The 17,953-nt window shown below is 41.8% G+C and overlaps 1 protein-coding gene and 1 long non-coding RNA gene across 3 annotated transcripts; both read right to left on the reverse strand.

Annotated features, from left to right (window-relative positions):
• Positions 1-1,654: 1,654 nt before the first annotated feature.
• On the reverse strand, positions 1,655-2,984 carry LOC120559537. The gene is made up of 2 exons (XR_005639308.1): positions 2,571-2,984; positions 1,655-2,008 (listed from the first exon to the last, which is right to left on the reverse strand). It is a non-coding gene; the product is annotated as an uncharacterized LOC120559537 (long non-coding RNA).
• A 1,664-nt stretch (positions 2,985-4,648) lies between these two features.
• On the reverse strand, positions 4,649-16,709 carry LOC120559444 (mitoferrin-2-like). Of its 2 annotated transcripts, XM_039801132.1 has the most exons (5): positions 16,368-16,610; positions 9,941-10,028; positions 8,149-8,377; positions 6,640-6,696; positions 4,649-5,363 (listed from the first exon to the last, which is right to left on the reverse strand). In XM_039801132.1, the coding sequence occupies exons 1-5, from the start codon at positions 16,469-16,471 to the stop codon at positions 4,756-4,758; spliced, it is 1,086 nt and encodes a 361-aa protein (XP_039657066.1). In that variant the 5' UTR covers positions 16,472-16,610; the 3' UTR covers positions 4,649-4,755. The 2 variants fall into 2 exon arrangements, with proteins under 2 accessions (XP_039657066.1, XP_039657060.1); XM_039801126.1 differs by lacking the exon at positions 9,941-10,028 and having other exon boundaries at positions 16,368-16,709.
• Between the last annotated feature and the right edge of the window lie 1,244 nt (positions 16,710-17,953).

Raw genomic sequence — 17,953 nt, forward strand, 5'->3', positions numbered from 1 at the left:
GTTTGCCAAAAAGCCCAAGATGACGTCCTCAAACGTCTTGTTTTGTCCACAACTCAAATATATTCAGTTTACGGTCACAGAGGAGTGAAGAAAACACATTTAAGAAGCTGTTATCAGAGAATTATTTCTTTTTTCATAAAAATGACTCAAAGTAACCTAACCCCAACCCTCAAAGTAAGTCCTGCTGAGACCTCATTTTCAAGGATGACGTGGAGTGCAAAACAGTCTTTTTGTTGTAGAGACAAAACCAATTACTGATTATTTTCATTATTGAAAAAGACAAAACAAACAGTTATATTTCAATTATATATCACACCCTGAAGAAGGCTGTCTGTGCCGCTACGCGTGGGTTGCTCCTCCCCGTGTCTTTGAAATGTCCTATTATGAAATAGCCAGTAAAATAAAGACTTTTTAAATAATTTTGAAGAAGAGTGCCTTGGATTTCCCTTTTTTTAATACACTTAAATTGAATTCCCGACCCCGAAGAGCACCTTCAGACATTTGACTGAACTTCCTGAGCACCCTGGACTTTTTTGACTTTCCAAAACAATTATATTCATCCATTAACTTATTATTCATTTGGTCTAAAAACGTTCAAAAAAGGGTTGAAATCCTTCGTCCCACAGGTTCAGAGCCCGAGGTGACATCTCAGACTTGCTTGTTTTCAGTTCACAAGATATTCAGTTTACAATGATGAATGAATGAAAACAGGGAATCCTCCCATTTTTTTAAACTGGAACCAGCGAGTCATGAAAGAGTTTTTTTTTTTATTATTATTATAAAAATTGTTGTCAACTTTCTGCCAATTGATAAATCAAGGTATCGTTTTAGCACTACATGTCAACGTCTGCATTTTCTGTCGACATGTATCCTGCATTGACTGAAAGTTAATATTGCCGATGGCATCGGCTACTGTAAATCATCATGAATGAATTTGTAATAATCTGGGTCTTATCTTCGTAGAGTTGGCCATCATTCTTCTAGTTATAACAGTGCTGACATCTGTGCATACCTACCAACAGATCTGGCGGCGAGGGTCGTCCCAGTATCAGCGACATCTGCTGGTTGATTGTTAGACCTACATTAAAGTTGCACGGGTCAAAGAAATTGAGAAAAAAAAAAAAAAGTAAAAATTGCTCATCAGAATTGATCTAAACCAAAGGGTGACCGACCAAAATTAAAGCAAACCAACAATATATACAATTTACATTCACATAACCTATCTTATGGGACTTAAGAAGAAGAAAAGCAGCAAATCCTCACAACTTAAAAGCTGGAGCTACCTAATGTTTGGCATATTTGCTCGATAAACCAATTGAAAAAATATTTTATTTTTCTGTCAATTCATTGACATTAAGTGTTATATTTGGGAGAGGATTTAAAGTTTGTTTCCTGAGTTGTAACAAGCTTTTAGTAGAGACAAATTATTAAACATGATATAAATAACTACAAGTTAAGAAGTCAATACAAACAGGAATCGTGAAAAAGTTACAAAATAAAGTGCAGCCACATGCGTCACCCTAATTATTCAAAACAACCTGTGTAATGGCAGAAGTTCCAGCCTAAAAGTCTTGTGCCTGGGTGGTGGGGGGTGGAGTTCAATATGTGGAAAGGGAGCAAGGAGAAAAGAAAAAGTAAGACAAGTAGACAAAAGTAAGTTCTGTCAGCGCTTGATGAGCCAGCACCAAGAGAAGACCCTGCTTCTGCGAGGAGCTGCCTTAGCGAGTTTATTTACAATTCACAAAATACAGGTGTCGCTCTCAGACAGACAGCGTTCAAGCTTTTCACATTAGTGTCGTCCTCCGACAAACCAAAAGTTCCCCTGCTGTCTCTATCGCTCTGTCTTTGGTGTCCCAATCCTGAAACTTGGCTCCGCATGAGCAACACAATCATTTACTTTAAATAGTCTTCAGCTGTTTTAACTTTTTCTCCATACTCGTGTGTCTGAATTTAAAATAATCCAGGTTTTCCTTTGCTGCTACCTTCCAGGGGAGGATCTGTAGACTTTCTACAAAAAAAAAAAAAAAAAAAAAAAACTCTACTTTTTACTTTTTTCCTTGACAAAATCTTCTGTTTCATATATTTGTACAATTCAAAATACAGGTTAGCTTCAAAAGCTGGTTAGGAGAGTTTAGGTATATTATCTAGATTTGTCCATATTTATATATAATATATATTATGTACAATTTCGATCTTCTTTATAGGCTTCTAAACACAAAAGGACATCTCTAGCCGAGGGTCTCTTTGTAGTAGTTGTGCGTTGGATGTATAGCGGCTAACCGAAGGCATGTGTACAAGTAATGTTACTTTGTTCTGTGTACTTGTTTTATTGTCAAAGTTATGTTTTTTTTTTGGTCCTAACAATGATAACTGCTATTAAGTGCTAGGATGTTGTGCGTTAAAAAAAAAACATAATAAAAAAGGTAACCTAAAGTGAGCGTCTAAGGTGAATACTCATGCCGTTTTTGTTCCGTCTGTAATTGTTGTTCCAAAACACTAGATGTGCATTAAAAAAAATAAAAATCTATATTGTTTTAGAACAAAAATGGGATAAAAAAAAAAAAACGTACCAGCATGAGTCTACGAGCCTGTCAGCGATGTGTCCGCGGCTCCACCCAGAGACAATCCCTCACGTGTGCGTGAATTTAAAAGCACCCGCAAAAGATACCGAAGTGATGACATGAAACAGTTAATGCAATAACCCCCTTTCCTTATGTTGCGTCAAAAGAAATTGCACTGTGGTCAGAACGCTAACCACAAAGAAAAGCTAAATATTTTTGACCCACCTTTTACAGGGCGTTTTTCCTTTGAAGGACAACACAAAGTGGATAGCTCAGCCGTGCTGAGACCCGATCTCTATCAAGCTGATCCAGTCCACTTCCGCTCATCCAGTCACTGTAACTCACGCAGGCACGCACGCAAACACACTCTCACATCATCCGTTCCACTCAAGTGTTGAATACTGGAATTATTTTTTTATTATAAAATAAAAAAAAAAAAAAAAAAAAAAAAAAAAAAAAAAAAAAAAAAAAAAATTTTTTTTTTTTCTTTTTTTTTTTTTTTTTTTTTTTTTCTTTTTTGTGTGTCGGGCAGCAAACAAAACAAAAAAAAAAAAAAAGAAAAATTTTTTGTGTTTTTTTCTTTTTTTTTTTCTGCTGCCGCGGCGCCGCCCGCGGGGCCCCGGGCCCCCTCTCCCCCCCCGCGCCCCCCCCCCCCCCCCCCCCCCCCCCCCCCCCCCCGGGGCGCGGGGGCGCCGCGCCCCCCCCGGGCGGGGGCGGGCGGGGGGGGGGAAACCCCCCCTCCCCTCCTTTTTTTTTTTTCTCCGCCCCCCCCCCCCCCCCCCCCCCCCCCCGGGGGGGGGGCTTTTTTTTTTTTTTTTTCCCTTCTTAATGGGGGGGGGCCCAGGGGGAGAAAAAACAACACCTCCCCACCGGCGGCGGGGGGGGGGAAATCAAATCGCCGGCAGATCAGGCTGGGTTTACCCTAGAGCTGGGCAATATATCGACATTATATCGATATCGTGATATGGGACTAGATATCGTCTTAGATTTTGGATATCGTAATATCGTTATATGGCGTAAGTGTTGTCTTTCCCTGGTTTTAAAGGCTGCATTACAGTAGTAATGTCGTAGTAAAGTGATGTCATTTTCTGAACCTACCAGACTGTTGTAGCTGTTCTATTATTTGCCTTTACCCACTTAGTCATTCTATCCACATTACCGATGATTATTTATCAAAAATCCCATTGTGTAAATATTTTGTGAAAGCACCAATTAGTCAACACTACAATATCGTTGCGGTATCGATAGAGGTATTTGTTCAAAAATATCGTGATATTTGATTTTCTCCATATCGCCCAGCCCTAGTTTACCCAGTCTACTGTACGCCACCACGTGGTCAGAATTTATCATGGTGATAATACCTTGAAGTGAGAAGTGCAGCATGAGCATTTCAGAGAGGGGTGTAACTCAGCTCATGGCGCAGTTCTTAGAACTTGGATTGTGATGAATTTTCGTCTTTTCTTTCGGCTCTGTATTCAAACGCACTGGATTTGTAACTATGAGGTTAAAGTGCTGACTTTGCCACCAATGTAGGATTGCTTGCCCTTTTTTTAATCCTTTTGGCGGGTATGTATGACAAAACTGCTACACAGTTCATTGGAAGTGAATGTAAACGCCCTCAAATTAAAGCTCAAAGTCAGCACTTTAACTTCAGAGTCACTCTTTTTTTCTTAATCCAACGTACTTGAGTTCAGAGCCAAAACAAAGTCTGAACGCTAACAATCGGTGGTGGAGGGGATTTCTTTGATCAAATGGCCAAATGCAACTTTGCTTTCACTGTGCCTTGCCCTCCACGAAGCTTTTTGAAAGCCAATAGAGGGAGTTTGTCAAGTTGAACACTAAAATGAAAAATAGTTAAAAAGCGTCATAATTTAGTGGGGCGACTTTAGGAAAACGGGAACTCCCCGTCAACCCCTTCGAGGCTCTTCTCTTACCGATGGGTATTGACGGACATTTCTCCAACGTCTAGAAATCAAGACTATTTGCCTCCTAGGTGTACGTGTCCTCGCCTGCTGTGAACTAGAGCAGACCGCGCTTAATAGATCTCAGGAAAAAAAGTTTGCTCAAAGAATCTAAAGTTCAGGAGCTTTTTTTTTTTAAAACCTTTAGAGGTTTAGTGATCAATACCGATAGAACCGTGATCGATTGCAATAAACCTTTGCGTTGCCGACACCCCAATCTTACGGCGTGGTGTTTATTTGTCGCCGTCGCGATCGCCGCGCAGCCGTCTCTCGTGCTGGCGCTTGGTGATGATGTATTTGAAGAACTCGTAGACGGACCAGCTGATGGCCGTGGAGGGCATCTGGTAGATGATGCGCGCCTGGACGCCTTTGAAGAAGGCGGGCATGCCTCCCGTTCTGTACACCGTCCGAAAGGCCTCGCAGAGGCCAGAGATGTGGCGGCTGCCGCCGGCGGTGGCGCCGGCGGTGGCGGCGGCGGCCGCCCCGACTGCCCCGGATGCCGTCGCGGCCTCGGCCTGGATCACGTGGATGGCCTGAGCCTCCTGCGTGTTGAGGAGGGTCTTGCAGACGTCGAGGGGCGTGGTGGCGGCGGCGGCCAGGGCGCCGGCCAGCGCGCCCGACACGACGTGGGAGGAAGGGTTGTACTGTCTGTGGGGGTTGAGGAGCTCCTGGAGGTACTCGTAGGTGATGAAGTGGAGCGCCTGGAAGGGCACGTTCATGGTCAGCTGGGTGGTGTAGCTGCGGTAGAAGGCGGCCGGGCCGTCGTGCCGCCACAAAGACCCCACGCAGTCCAGCACGCCACGGTAAGGAGAGTTGAACATCTGCATTCGCTGTTTCACAACTGAGGGGAGGAGGGGGGGATGAGGGGAAGGAGAGGAAATTAGCAGGGAAAACCCCAAAGTATATATTTCACATGATTACACAATCAAACAGGACCGTGAAAAGAGGAAGTGGGAGGAAGGCAGGAACACTAGAAAGGAAAGAAAGATGTTTGACCAAACTGTCTTTAAAAATAAAAACCTTGTTTTCTTAATACAATTCATGGCAAAAATGGGTGGCATATATGGGACTAACGTTACATAAATAAACTGAAAACAATCGCTCATCAATTAGAACATTTAGCAGAATTATTAGAGGCCTAATGCTTGACTATCGAGGACTATTGTTGGCGATGGATTAGCATTTTTTATAAGCTTTAAAAATCCTAAAACTCTTAGCAGAAATATAAAGTTTAACATCAAATAGGATTGTTGAGAAGACAGCTGTGGTCAAGAAAATCTATGTTACTGTGTTGGAAAAACACAAAACGGGCTAAATCTTAATGATCAGAAATATGATGCTGATGCTGATGAATACATATTTCAAAGTAATTATGCAACTCTTCGACTGGTTTGTTGCAGTAACATTTTGGTAAACAGCACTCCTGTAACACATCTGAGTCTGGAGCTCCACCAAGTGTCCTGATGGCAGAATAACACCGTCAGAGACTTTCTACAAGGGTCTTTGAAAGAGGGTGAGAACTTCTATACATCCGTCCTTCCAGAAAAATGGGGAGTTTTTTTGTGATCGTTGCGGGCAAAAATCCTTGATTATGCGGCACGTTTTCTTAAAAAATGCGATGGAATATGCGGGATATTCATGCAATTTTATGCGATGAAATTGCGGGAACTTGCAAAAACTGTGTGATTCCCCAACACCCTGCTTTTTCGACGATGTTCATGTCGCGTAATTACATCACTTCATAACGTTCCCATGGCAACAGGGGAAAACGGCTGCTCTTGTGTGAAGTAAACGCAACATTTTTCAACTTTCTGCTAAGATATATATGTGACCACTGCAACGAAAATGCGGGAATTATGAAATCATGCAAGCCCCGTGCGGAAATCAGCAATTTATGCGGCGAAAGTGCGGCTTATTTGAAAAAAATGCAGCCCCCCGCATGAATATGCGGACTTTGGCTGATTATGCAATCGCATAATTGCGTTTTTCTGGTGGGACTGATACATAGACCGACAGTCAGTCTTCACTATGCAGAATATACTGTGTGTGTGTGTGTGTGTGTGTGTGTGTGTGTGTGTGTGTGTGTGTGTGTTTAGGCAAAGCAGAGGAGGTTTTACCTTCGGCTGGGTTCATGGCGGCGTCGTGCAGCACTGTGGCCATGCAGCCCGCCACTCCTGCAGAACAGAGGAAACAGCGAGGCGGATGTTAAAGCCTCAACCACAACGACCTCCTCCCAACGGGTCACTTGGTAGGAAAATGTAACGGCAACTTCTACGGCCACATACACATAAGTCCGTACGGCTTTTAAGCGCGAGAAGAAGAAATATTTACCAAGTACTCAAATTTGCTTTTAAATTTAACAAAAACCAAAATGACTGCATTTAACCCATCCTAAGTACTAGGAGCAGTGGACAGCTATACATACAGCATCTGGGGAGCAACTTGGGCTTCAGTGCCTTGCTCAGGGACACTTTGACACGTGGCCGGAAGACCTGGGATTGATCCGCCAACCTTGTGGGGCAACCATTTTACCTCCAGGTCACAAGCCACCCTATCTATCTATCATCTATCTATCTATCTATCTATCTATCTATCTATCTATCTATCTATCTACCTACCTACCTACCTACCTACCTACCTACCTACCTACCTACCTATCTATACAATAGTTCTCACATATTTAATACACAAAAGCTTTGCGAGGTGTGACGTAACCCTACCTGTACAGTCGTATAAACATCCAAGTCACAACAAATACAGTCAATTGTAACATACAGCACACTAAAAAAATGTAAAAAGTTATGACTAAAGGTCTAGAAAAAAATGTAAGACCTTTGTAAACTAGGAATACTAATATATACTAATTAGGGCTGTGTATTGGCAAGAATATGGCGATACACGATACATGGGTCACGATTCAATATATTGCAATATATTTCGATACTGTGCGTAAGGCGATATATTGGGATTTTTTAAAGTATAATTTTAGAAAAACTAATATTAAAAAGACGACATGATGTTCATAAAAGTCAAAGAAGTTTACTTTAGGTAAACAATTCAGTACACAGAAAATCAAACTGCCAGTTTGGGATTGTGGTTCCCAGGTTCTTAGTGAGCTAATGTTTATATGCTAAAGTAGGCCAAAGTTCAGCCATAGCTACGTTGTTAGCTTCTAGCAAAAAGTCAGGCACTGTTAGTCCCTGTTAGGCAAGGACACTAGTGGTGCGTCTCAGCATAGCCATCTAGCGGTAGGGGGTTTAAACACAACATAAACGTGAACCACTGTCTTACATGAATTACAAAAACAAATAAGATAGAAAAATAGATTGACTTTTTTTTTTTGTATCTATACAGTATTGCAAAATAAAATATCGCAATACTCAAGTGTATCAATTTTTTCTTACACCCCCTAATACTAATAGTTACGTAAAAACCCCTGTATTATCACCAAACCTGCCTTAAAATTGTTTAAAAGAAAAAAAAAAGAAAAGAAAAAGAAAATAGTTAAGTTACGTTTGAGCATCGTGAATGAAAAGTAACATTTTCATTGGAGGTCTGTCTGTCTGTGTGTCTGTCTGTGTGTCTGTCTGTGTGTCTGTCTGTGTGTCTGTTGGAAGACGTCTTACCATTTGCAAAGTGGCTGTTGACTCCGGGGTGAATGGCGTCACTGAGCGAGAACTTGATCTTCTCGTAGCAGGCAAAGTAGAGAGCATGGGCAGGCCCCGCCCCCACCGCCAGCACATTCACACCTCTGATTGGCCGCCACACCCCCTCCGTCCGCACAATCTGCCGAAGGGCGTCCATCACGTTCCTGTAGCGCGCTCCCGGCTCGGGGTGCAGGCTTTGCATGCGAGTCTGGCGTGAGAGGAACAAACGCAGACACCAAAATAAAAATTACATTATTTATCCAAATTGTTTTCAAGTGTGCAGAGTTTTATAACTCCTGACTTCACAGAGCTAGTGAATTATTTTTTTAGATTAGATTGGTAGCTGAAGTTATTACAAAAGAAGAACAATGAGCTCTTCCACCATCAGTTGTTCCGGCTGTCCCGGTAATTCTTAAAACAACCACATGATTGATTATAAAACAGACTGTGCCTCGACATCAAACTTAGAGAGAATCGACTGCAGACAAAGTCGCCGACCACAAACCACCAATGGGGACTTAAGAGTGCTGAACGCAACCAGGAAGTGGTGCAAAAACAAAAACACTAGTATTGCTCAGATAAGCAGTACCGTTTGCTGCACAAGGAACATCAGTGAATCTGTGCACGTGAATGTATTTAGCGCTTTTCTAGTCTTAATGACTACTCAAAGGGCTTTTACACAGTACAGGAACCATTCACACACTGTGGCCGAGGCGTCTATATAAAAAGGTGCCACCTGCTCATCCGATAAACATTCACACACATTTACACCCCGATGGCGCAGCATCGGTAGCAACTCTGGGTTCAGCGTCTTGCCCAAGGACACTTCGACATGGGACTGCAGGGCCAGGGATCGGACCACCGACCTTCCAATTTGTAGACGACGGCTCTACCGCCTGAGCCACAGCCGCCCCCGCGCGTGTATAAATAAAGCGGCCGAATACTGGAGCAATGAATCAAATTCCAAAGCTACCGACCAAGATGCCGTAATAGTTGAACTTCTCATAACATGCAATAAGGGAATTGCCCGTGCCTCCACCCTCCCTCCCCCTCGGGGGTGATTATTTACAGTGGCTGGATCCTGGAGGCGTACATGCACATTCCTGCTCCCTGCTTCTGGGAAATGATAACTCAAATGGAATTTGCCCAGTCATCCACAATATGAGCAGTGTATTCAAGTCTGGCAGAGTTTTTTTTGTGTGTCTTTTTTTGAGGCACCAAACTGAAAGATTGCTCAGCCCAAGACTGACAAAGAGCCAGATGGTTAGACCAAAAAGCAGAATCAGATGTCAGTGAACGAAAAAAGACAATACAAAAAGGGCTTTATGTTCATGTCACTTTTTGCACACACATAACTGATTATCTTGACACGTACCTTATTAAAAGGACAGATATTAAGTACAACAGCTGAAGCTTGCCAAACAAGACTAAGACAAAGACTTTTAAAAAAAAGGCATGAGGACCTCGGTCATGCAAACAGCTGAAAGGCAATCAAGATGCAGTCATTGACTCACTTATGTAACATATAGTGTTATGTAATTGCTAACAGGAAGTGGAGGAGGGCGTGTTAAATGTATGTAGTACTTGACACTTTAACTACACATCTTAACAATATAGCTGGTTTTGGGCCTTCAAAATAAACTATACATTGTCAACTTGTCATCTTGTGGTGCACTAAATAATATTTCCACTTTTGGTCCGATTGCATGTTGGATGTTCTCGGTGTCTCTTGTTAGGTTTGCTGTTGGCCTGTAAGATGACAGACACTAACCTCTGGGACTAAAACCGTGATCTCTGAGGGACTCATCTTCAACCTGGCAGCTACAGCTGACTCGCCTCTTGCTTGGAAACAAAAGGCCCTTGATTGGATGACAAAGGAGTTATACGGTAACATCTACTATCCACACAGCCGGGAGAAAGGTCTCTCTGCGGTCAAGTTGTTATAGCACATCTAGTAAGCGAGATAACTCTGGGGTCATTTGCACTACAAGGACAGAACGAATGTTACCCCTTTTTTTTTTTTTATGTTTGTGCCATGGCTTCTCGTCAACATTATTCCTGTTGGTGCCAGTCACTGGGAATTTTTTTTCTCCCTTTAGTTAGCAGACATCATGGTGCCTAGGGATGTAACAGTATGAAAATTTAACCTCACAGTTACAGTGACCAAAATGATCACGGTTTTCGGTGTTATCTGCAGTATTTTTCAAAGTGTGTTCACTATGTTCAGAAAGCACTGATAGGCGTACACAAGTTGAAATAGTTTCAAAAAGTGTAACAGTTGATTATATTACAAAAATATAGGCAAAACCTTATCGAAAGTGCAACTTTTAACATCAAAGGAACAAGGGTTCAGCATGTAAACGGCTTATTTGTCAGGAACATTTCCAGTAGTGCGGATTTAAAATTATACAAATCCAAATATTCAAGCTAAAACATAAAGAACAATATGTACACAAATCAAAGAAACACCACTATTTATTTAGACTTTGATGAAGCTGGGAAGGATTAAACACGCCGTTTCCACACCGTGGTAATCCACCGCGATAATATTTTAAATGAAAAAAAACGCTAATTGTTATCGTCAACATTTTTATCGTGGTTTACCGTTAAAGGTCCTATGACATGCTGCTTTTTGGACACACACACACACACACACACACACACACACACACACACACACACACACACACACACACACACACACACACACACACACACACACACACACACACACACACACACACACACACACACACACACACACACACACACACACACACACAAAAATAATATGTATCTGAAGTCTCTTTACTGAAATTCAGCCTTGGTGCAGAATTCCAGCCACTAGAGCCAGTCCCACAATGAGCTTTCCTTAGTATGAGCCATTTCTGTGTCTGTAGCTATAAATGCTATTATTGAGGAGGAGGAGGAGGGGAAAGGCCTTGACCAGCTGCCATGCTTCACTTGTTTTCAAGCCATGATGTCTCTCTCTCATGGGTGGGCCAAATTCTCTGAGTGGGCAAAGCAGAGAAAGGGGAGGTAACCTTGCTTCTTATGACCTCATAAAGAGAAGATTCCTGATTGGCCCATCTGAGCTTTCATTTTCTCAAAAGGCAGAGCAGGATACCCAGGGCTCGGTTTACACCTATCACCAATTCTAGCCAATGGGGGACCATAGGCAGGCTGGGGGGGAACACATATTAATGTTAAAAAACCTCATAAAGTGAAATTGTCATGCCATGGGACCTTTAAATCCCTGATGGTGCCCTTTATTTTGTGCAGTGAGAGAAAGTAACTTCCTCACAGCGAGACATTTAATCACAATATACAAAGTTTAATACAACAGCCATATTGCATTGTGCTTTGCTAACCTTCAATCAATCAGACTGTTACAGGAAGCGACAGACATTTCTACAAGGAAATACATCTGACATTTAGGTTTCATTTCTAAATACCTTGGTGTGCTGGAATACCTTGATACCGCCCAAGCCCAGTAGGAATGTAGCAACTTAACACCAGCTGAATCCTTGTGCTATCATGAAGTGGTTGAAAATATCACTGTAGTGATGGAGAGACGTGTACTCAGGGTGCCGGTCAGTATACTTTGAGATTACAGTTGGGTTTGGTCAGAGGTGCAGCCGAATTTTAAGTTGCAACCAAAGAGATCAGGGAGGGACACAATGCTCTAATCCTGGCTTAAGGTTACGAGCTGCGAGCAATGAGGAAACAGAGTCTGAAATTAGTGGAAAGAATGAACTAGTAGATATCAAAAGATGTTGGCCAACCTGCTGTGCAGGAACACGGAACCAAGATTGTGAAAATCTGGGAAAGAGGAAGTTGAGAACACAACATTACTGTAATCGAACCAAACTGGCTTCCTCGAGCCAAAAGATTTTTGGCCACACAACTTTGTAATGCACTTCCTCCTCCTTCGACTTTGTGGCTGAAACAGGCAGCCACTGTCTGTACCGAAGGGGGAACAGAGAGTTAAACAATCTCTTTCTTGTCTTCAAATTGCCTTGTTGCTGAAATGTGCTTTAGAAATAAAGCTGTCTTGCCGTCGATCACATTTCTTAATATTTGTACTAATCAAATCCAGGTTCACGGTGCCCATTTACAAGCCAAACCAAAAACAACTTGTTGGACAAAGGAGTACAAAACCTGTGATTTTGCCAGGGTGGGTCTTGAGCTTGAATTGTAGTGTCGACGTTTAATTGTGCCTTGTTTCTTTCTTCTTCTTTTTTTTTTTTTATTAAGAAAAAAGGCAAGCTGTTTTAACAAATTACTTTTAAGATATACTGATTCATTTTGAAGTCCTAACCACAGGGTGACCATTTAAAATGGCAATATATGCCTATCACAACGTGATATGTGATAAGTAACAAAAATTCAATTTATCATATACTTTAAAAAAGTATGTTTTACTATTACTTTTTCAGAATTCGGAATAACTATAATTCTGTCCGGTGATAATCGTTTCAGACATCTGAGAATCTTTACAAGACCTCTTCCCCGATTTGCAATGCTATTGTAAACAAGGGGTGATCCGGTTTAAGGTTGTCGTGCCAAAAAACCGTGCCAACTGGAAGAGCTAATTACCAAGGAATTTGTAGTGAACAGGAGCTCTGTTTGAACTCAACAACAGTCTGGCTAAAGAGAACCAAGGTCTTAAGAACAACCAGTTGTAGACAGCAAGACGATTGTGCATTTGGTCTTGATGTAAACAACTGACTTTTGACTAGATCGGTTGATCATTTTGACGAGTCATTCCTAAATCTTAATAATGGGTCTTTTGGTGAAAAGGAGGTTACGGTGTCAGTCCAACATCTTTGAGCGTTGAGGTATGCAGCGAGTGGATAGTTTGTCGGCTCGGTTCAGGCCCAATAAACGGTTCCTCATTTGCCATGTTGCAGTTCCAAACAAATACTGCACAGTCTGCGCTATTTATGCTTATCTTCATAGTATAATGTTTTTACAATAGGTGCACAGGAAATGTACTGTACGTTCTTTTCCCTTCTCTCAGGAAATAACAAACGTCAACCAATAAACATAAGCTTTATCCCTCAGATTGTTTTTGTTTTTCTGAGGATTCTTGTCCACCATTGGTTTTGATTTCTTCCACTTGTACGCAGCTCTTCATTTTCTGTTGTGCACTGCATTGTGGGGGGAAAAAGGGTCAATCAACACCACATTCCAAATGAGGCGAATTTAGTGTGCACAACTAAATCTTTGAATGCACTTAAAGTTGTCGCTCTTCCAGTGTAAGCATGCTTCATACTCTTCATTAGAAGAGCAACTCAAACAGTGAGAAACGGCTGAGCACAGAGAGGTAAAGGTCACATTTCAGAGATCTGTTTGAGAGGGACCCCGCAAGCACACATGTTACACTATGTAACAATTCTCTTCTCGAAAATGGCAGTTTTGTAAGTAAAACGCCTAAGTACTACTCTTGATGCAGCAGGCACATTAACAGGATAAATCATGAATCTGTGTCCTCCCCTCTGTTGGTTAGGTTAGTGTTTACCTTCACATTAACTGATACCTTAACATTCTTTGATATGGTCAGGTAATCATAAAACTATCCAGTTATGTCATCTATATTGGTTTACAGTAAGACAACTGTGTACACTATCACAACCCAAGGTGTGTTTTATTTCTTTTACTTAGCCATCTATACTGTCGACCATGGATCTGGTGACTACGACCCATCTGTGTTAATAATTTACTACTACTTCTTCTTCACAAATGGACTTTCCACATGATGGCCTCAGACCGTTTTCCCCTCATTAAATTCTTAGTAACGTCTTTACAATCACAAACAGACCAACGACTAACAGCACCATAAACGCAGCGTTCAAAATTATCACCACCCAGCCAACAGCCAAATACTGGTAAAATATGCACGTGGCTGGTAGATTTGTTTCAAAAGCCAAAAAACAAACAAATTAGCAATTTGGCTGGTGAACGAAAAGTAAATTTGGACCCTGTATGTACATCTACTACAATTACACCTTTGTTTAGATTAGCTACGCTAATTTGTTTGGTATGTTGAAACTATTCTTCCATTGACCGACACATACCTGTATCTACCCATGAATCATTAAATGTAGCCTACACTTTCCCGGCATTATTAAAACATATCAGATTCATAGAGGATTTCAGCTAGCTGGAGGGAGAGACTGGCCTGGGAAAATCCTGACGAGCTTCCGGCAAATTTTAGATTTGCTCTGCAAGTCATTCTCGCCAAGAGCCCATTCAAGCCCATTTCCTAGGGCTGGGCAACATATCGATATTATATCGATATCGTGATATGAGACTAAATATCGTCTTAGATTTTGGATATCGTCATATCGTGATATGACATAAGTGTTGTCTTTTCCTGGTTTTAAAGGCAGCATTACAGTGAAGTGATGTACTTTTCTGAACTTACCAGACTGTACTAGTTGTTCTATTATTTGCCTTTTCCCCACTTAGACATTATGTCCACATTACTGATGATTATTGATCTAAAATCTAAGTGTGAAGATATTTTGTTAAAGCACCTATTGTCAACCCTAGAATATCGTCGCAATATCGATATCGAGGTATTTGGTCAAGAATATCGTGATATCTGATTTTCTCCATATCGCCCAGCCCTACCATTTCCAATTTCTCCAAATCTAGAAACCAATCAGAACCATTGAGGCGGGCTTTACACGATGACAATAGCGCGGCGACGGCGAGCAGCTTTTTGTTAACATTCAACATGACGGCCACCAACGCGCAGCAACCCGTTGATGCCGCTGTCGCTGCTACGTCACCCGGATCTTTGGTCCGATTGGTTGAAGGACTATCCAATGCGCCCAGAGGCATTCGAGTAGCGTCCGTTGGGGACGCCCCTTTGGAAATGGGCTGTGAATGAACCTTCCCTAGACCCACTCTCACTTTACAACTGAGAAGGGAGAGACGGAACGCGGAGAAAAAAAACCTATGAGAAACTATGCGATATTTAACAAAACACTGTCACGCATCAATGCATATTAGAGCTACTGTTCCAGGCGTGGAAAATGAGATTTTGAAATTCCATGACTTTTTCCAGGTTTTCCACGACTGTGGGAACCCCGTGTATGTAGCGTGCTAGCTAAGCGAGAGGAGACCATAGACCGTGAAAATAATGGACTTAGCAGCAGTGATGTCACCCATTGGTTGTGGACTACCGTTTTGAAGCCTCAAGTTTAGAAATTTGTCCGTCGCCATCTTGGTTTTTTGAAACCGGACATGACGATTTTTGGACGCGAGGGTGGAGTTGGGGAGAAGGATGTGACTCAGCCAGTGTCGTCTATGGTATTAAAAGCACTGCGCTTAGGCAAATGCTAAAGATGGAAAGTTGCAGGACTTTTACCGCTAGCTAGCTTAGTTTGGCAAGGTGCCACCGAACGCTGAACTAGACATTTTTAGGTGACCGATACGTTCTAATTAACTTTGATGAAGTGAAAGTTAAGGGTCAAAGTTTAGGGCGCAAACGTGGACAGTACCTAATAAAAGTTCCTGGCTATTTAAATGCAAACAGTGTCATGGTTAGCACTGCTCAGCCTTTACCACTGACAGTTCGGTATGTAGCCAGCCCTGTTTTATGTCTATTTTAAATGGGAACATCATTTATAAAATGAACAGCACGCTGTATTGAAGAAGACCTGAAACTAGCAATTAAGCCAATAAACTCATTAGGAAAATGTTTACTGAGGTAATAAATCAAGTGAGAAGTAGGGCCATTTACTCCGACTTATTTTTGCAATCAGTGGAGTCGCCCCCTGTTGGAAATTAGATTGAATGCACGTTTAAGGCACTTGCGCATTGGCTTCACTTTTCAGAGCCGGAAGCTCCGTCCATTATTTCTCTATGGAGGAGGCGCATCTGTCAGTTTGTTATTAAACAAATATCGACCAAAATGAAAGCTTAACTGCGCCAAACATACATACTCGTATATGGAATTTTACTTCGACCACCTGGTGTTGCGTTATTTCCCGTTTAGGTAATGCTAGTTTGTTAACTGACCTCTGTTAGCAAGGTTACCCCATCTGCTTGTAGCCTGCTTACGGTAATCAAGCTCAGGCTTGTGTTCAGGCCTAGCTACGTTAAACAACCGGTGGCTGCGTTCCGTGTGACATAAACTGGGCCTGGAGAAATAAGCGGTGTTGTGTATAGCTTTGCTTAAATACCTTAACACAGTCGATGGGGTACATAAGGCAGTGCTCCATGATTCCAGCCACGGCTCCTGCCAACATGTGTGTGGTGGTGGCTGCTTCCTGCGGTAGCCCTTCATAGTCTATTTCTGGCTCGACGGAGGTCGAGGTTTCGGGAGTTGCTCGATGCAACACCGGAGCAAAGCCCTGTTCCCCGGCCATTCCCGGTGAAAGAGACCCGACAAATCCTCCCGTGGTGTCCAGGAGCCTTCCGCCCATCCATCGAAACCCTGCACCGGCTGCAGCGCCAGTAACCCGGCTGTCGACGCCCGGTGTTTCCACGGACGTTCGGCGGGACACGAAACCGTCCGCTTCCATTCAAGTGAAAAGTCCGTCTAGTCTGTTATAATCGACTCTAGCGACCCGCTTGTTGGTGTAGTCTTCCTGGCAACTTAATTAGTATCCCAACCTGCCGGAGAGACTTGGCGGGTCGCTGCTTCTGCGAGACAGCATCTGCGCAGAAAGTCCGGGAAACGGGAGTCCGAGCGGGTGGGTTTACCAGTGAGTCACACTAGAAGCTGAATTCTGATTGACAGGCTGACTGTCAATCACTGATAGTCCCTTCAATTGGCCAATTCTGTCTAAAGTGGGCGGAGTTCCAGCATCAGTGGGTGTTGACGATTTTGTAACATTTAGGTCACATGAATGTACGGGAAGTTTTATACAGGACGTCCCAAATTGGAATTGTACGTTCATGTCGCTTATTACCGTGGCTTATTTTATTTTTTATTGTGGTGTTGTATACAGAATATTTGTAGTAAGAAGAAGAAAACAATTTTCTGATACTGACCTGAATTATTCATTGGCCTATATGATATATATATACATCTTTATTGCCACTGCTGTGGTCGTGCTAAATAAAGGGACTAGTGACAATCATAAACTGGAAATAATCTATAGCATGTTCTCATGTGTCCACGTGGTGGCGTATGTTGTTATGTATTATCTATCTATCTATCTATCTATCTATCTATCTATCTATCTATCTATCTATCTATCTATCTATCTATCTATCTATCTATCTGTATATGTAGTACATTTTACCTGGAGAAAGAAATAATTCTACAAAACATTATCCATCCATTTACCAAAACATGTGTCGTACCATTATGATACAAATGCCTCCGATATGCAATAATACAATGCATAATCCCTCAACATTTTTAAATTTTCCAAAATTACATTAGAAAGACTCAAATTGTCCCATTTGTCTTTACAGTGACTTTCTTTTCTTTATTTTCCTTACTCAAACCCAAATACAATAATGCATCATAGAATACAAATGGAATAATGTTCATTTTATTTGTTTATAACATATAATAATAATAAATATAATAAAATATAATAAAAATAATATTTTGTATGCAGATGATTTGGTAATCATTTGCCCATATAGTGCTGGGTTACAACAACTTTTGAAGGTTTGTTCTCAGTACGGTGTGGATTTCGATATCAAATATAATGCAAAAAAGAGCAATATTATGATTGTTAGAAGTAAAGAAGACAGGAAATTAGTATTTCCTGATTTCTTTTTATCTGGTACTGCCCTTAAAGTGTGTGAT

Source organism: Perca fluviatilis, chromosome 1, assembly GCF_010015445.1.
Source record: "Perca fluviatilis chromosome 1, GENO_Pfluv_1.0, whole genome shotgun sequence".
NCBI classification, from domain to species: Eukaryota; Metazoa; Chordata; class Actinopteri; order Perciformes; family Percidae; genus Perca; species Perca fluviatilis.

Excerpts from the sequence above, each read along its gene's own strand:
- LOC120559444 (XM_039801126.1), bottom strand. The coding sequence starts at position 16,709 with ATGGAAGCGGACGGTTTCGTGTCCCGCCGAACGTCCGTGGAAACACCG. Across the intron at positions 8,378-16,367 it reads ACCCCATCGACTGTGTTAAG|ACTCGCATGCAAAGCCTGCA; the intron begins GTATTTAAGCAA and ends CTCTCACGCCAG. Across the intron at positions 6,697-8,148 it reads CAACAGCCACTTTGCAAATG|GAGTGGCGGGCTGCATGGCC; the intron begins GTAAGACGTCTT and ends TCTGTTCTGCAG.